The 1,471-nt window shown below is 47.3% G+C and overlaps 1 protein-coding gene across 1 annotated transcript; it reads left to right on the top strand.

Moving 5' to 3' along the window:
* Window positions 1-355: 355 nt before the first annotated feature.
* LOC106819202 (histone H2A) lies at window positions 356-841 on the top strand. The gene has a single exon (XM_014823850.1). It carries the CDS (start codon window positions 413-415, stop codon window positions 785-787), a length of 375 nt encoding a protein of 124 aa, XP_014679336.1. The 5' UTR covers window positions 356-412; the 3' UTR covers window positions 788-841.
* The last annotated feature ends 630 nt before the right edge of the window (window positions 842-1,471 follow it).

Raw genomic sequence — 1,471 nt, 5'->3', positions numbered from 1 at the left:
GATAACCAATAGATAACCAATAGATAACCAATAGATAACCAAATAGTTATCTATCTATTTCTATGATTGCGTCAAAGCAAATCAAAGCAGCCAATCAGAGGAACCCGTGTAGGACGTTTGCGCATTTGCGGTACGGAAAAAATAGACGCGTCCGGGTGGATTGAGAAGGGCAAACGGACGTTTGAAACACCATTATCCGTGTCAATCAAAGCGAGAAGCAGCGGAAACCAGATACTCGTCACACCCGTTTAGCTAGTTAGAAACTTGTTCGCGCCCGTACAAACATTTCGCGCTCGCCTATTGGTGGGAGTGAAGGTCGGTACAATCCTCATTTGATGTATAAATAGGGCCTTGTAAAGTTTAGGGATACACTGTCGTCCTTTTTAGTCGCCGTATACATTCTGTCAGCAATATGTCTGGTCGTGGTAAGGGAGGAAAGGTGAGAGCAAAGGGAAAGAGCAGAAGCAGTCGCGCTGGACTGCAGTTCCCTGTTGGACGTATCCATCGTCTGCTTCGTAAGGGCAACTATGCCGAGAGGGTTGGCGCTGGAGCTCCCGTCTACCTGGCTGCCGTCGTTGAGTACCTAACCGCTGAGGTGCTCGAGTTGGCCGGTAACGCTGCTCGCGACAACAAGAAGTCAAGAATTATCCCACGTCATCTGCAGCTGGCCATCCGCAACGACGAGGAGTTGAACAAGCTGCTCTCCGGAGTCACCATCAGCCAGGGAGGTGTCCTGCCCAACATCCAGGCTGTCCTGCTGCCAAAGAAGTCTGCCAAGGCCCATTAAATGGGAATCAGCGCCTGTACCAGTGAAACCAACCGGCCCTTTTCAGGGCCACCATTTCTTCCCAGAAATGATTTACTACATTTGCAATTTAGTAAGAGAATGGTATGTTATATTCTCAACGGGCCGTTCCAAGACTACGAATTTTATTCCTTTTGACTTTTGTTGCTAATGTTTCGCTAAAATTATCATATCTGGTTACTGTTTCTTGCACAATCATTTTAAAAGCTTTCATAGTGATAATAAATTAACAAATCATTTGAACGGCCCAAGTGCATGCCATATAGGCTACTACATACACGTTATGCTGACACCATAAATCATTGCACGCTATATTATGACACTCCTGACGCTATGGATGCACAAACAGTTCTATGAATTGGAAATGGGAAAAACTGGAACGCATGCCTATGCTGCTATGCACATATTACCCACCCGGACAATTACCCACCAGGACAATTACCCACTAGGACAACTACCCCCCAGACAATTACCCACCCGGACAATTACCCACCAGGACAATTACCCACTAGGACAACTACCCCCGGACAATTACCCACCCGGACAATTACCCACCAGGACAATTACCCACTAGGACAACTACCCCCGGACAATTACCCACCCGGACAATTACCCACCAGGACAATTACCCACCAGGACAATTGCCCCCACCCTCGGACAATTACC

This window comes from Priapulus caudatus, unplaced genomic scaffold (genome assembly GCF_000485595.1).
Source record: "Priapulus caudatus unplaced genomic scaffold, Priapulus_caudatus-5.0.1 Scaffold2971, whole genome shotgun sequence".
Classification (NCBI taxonomy): Eukaryota; Metazoa; Priapulida; class Priapulimorpha; order Priapulimorphida; family Priapulidae; genus Priapulus; species Priapulus caudatus.
The sequence above is the reverse complement of the archived record's forward strand: the minus strand, read 5'-3'. Positions and strand labels throughout refer to the sequence as shown.

Bases quoted from the DNA above. Each gene is read 5' to 3' on its own strand.
- LOC106819202 (XM_014823850.1), top strand. From the start codon at position 413: ATGTCTGGTCGTGGTAAGGGAGGAAAGGTGAGAGCAAAGGGAAAGAGC.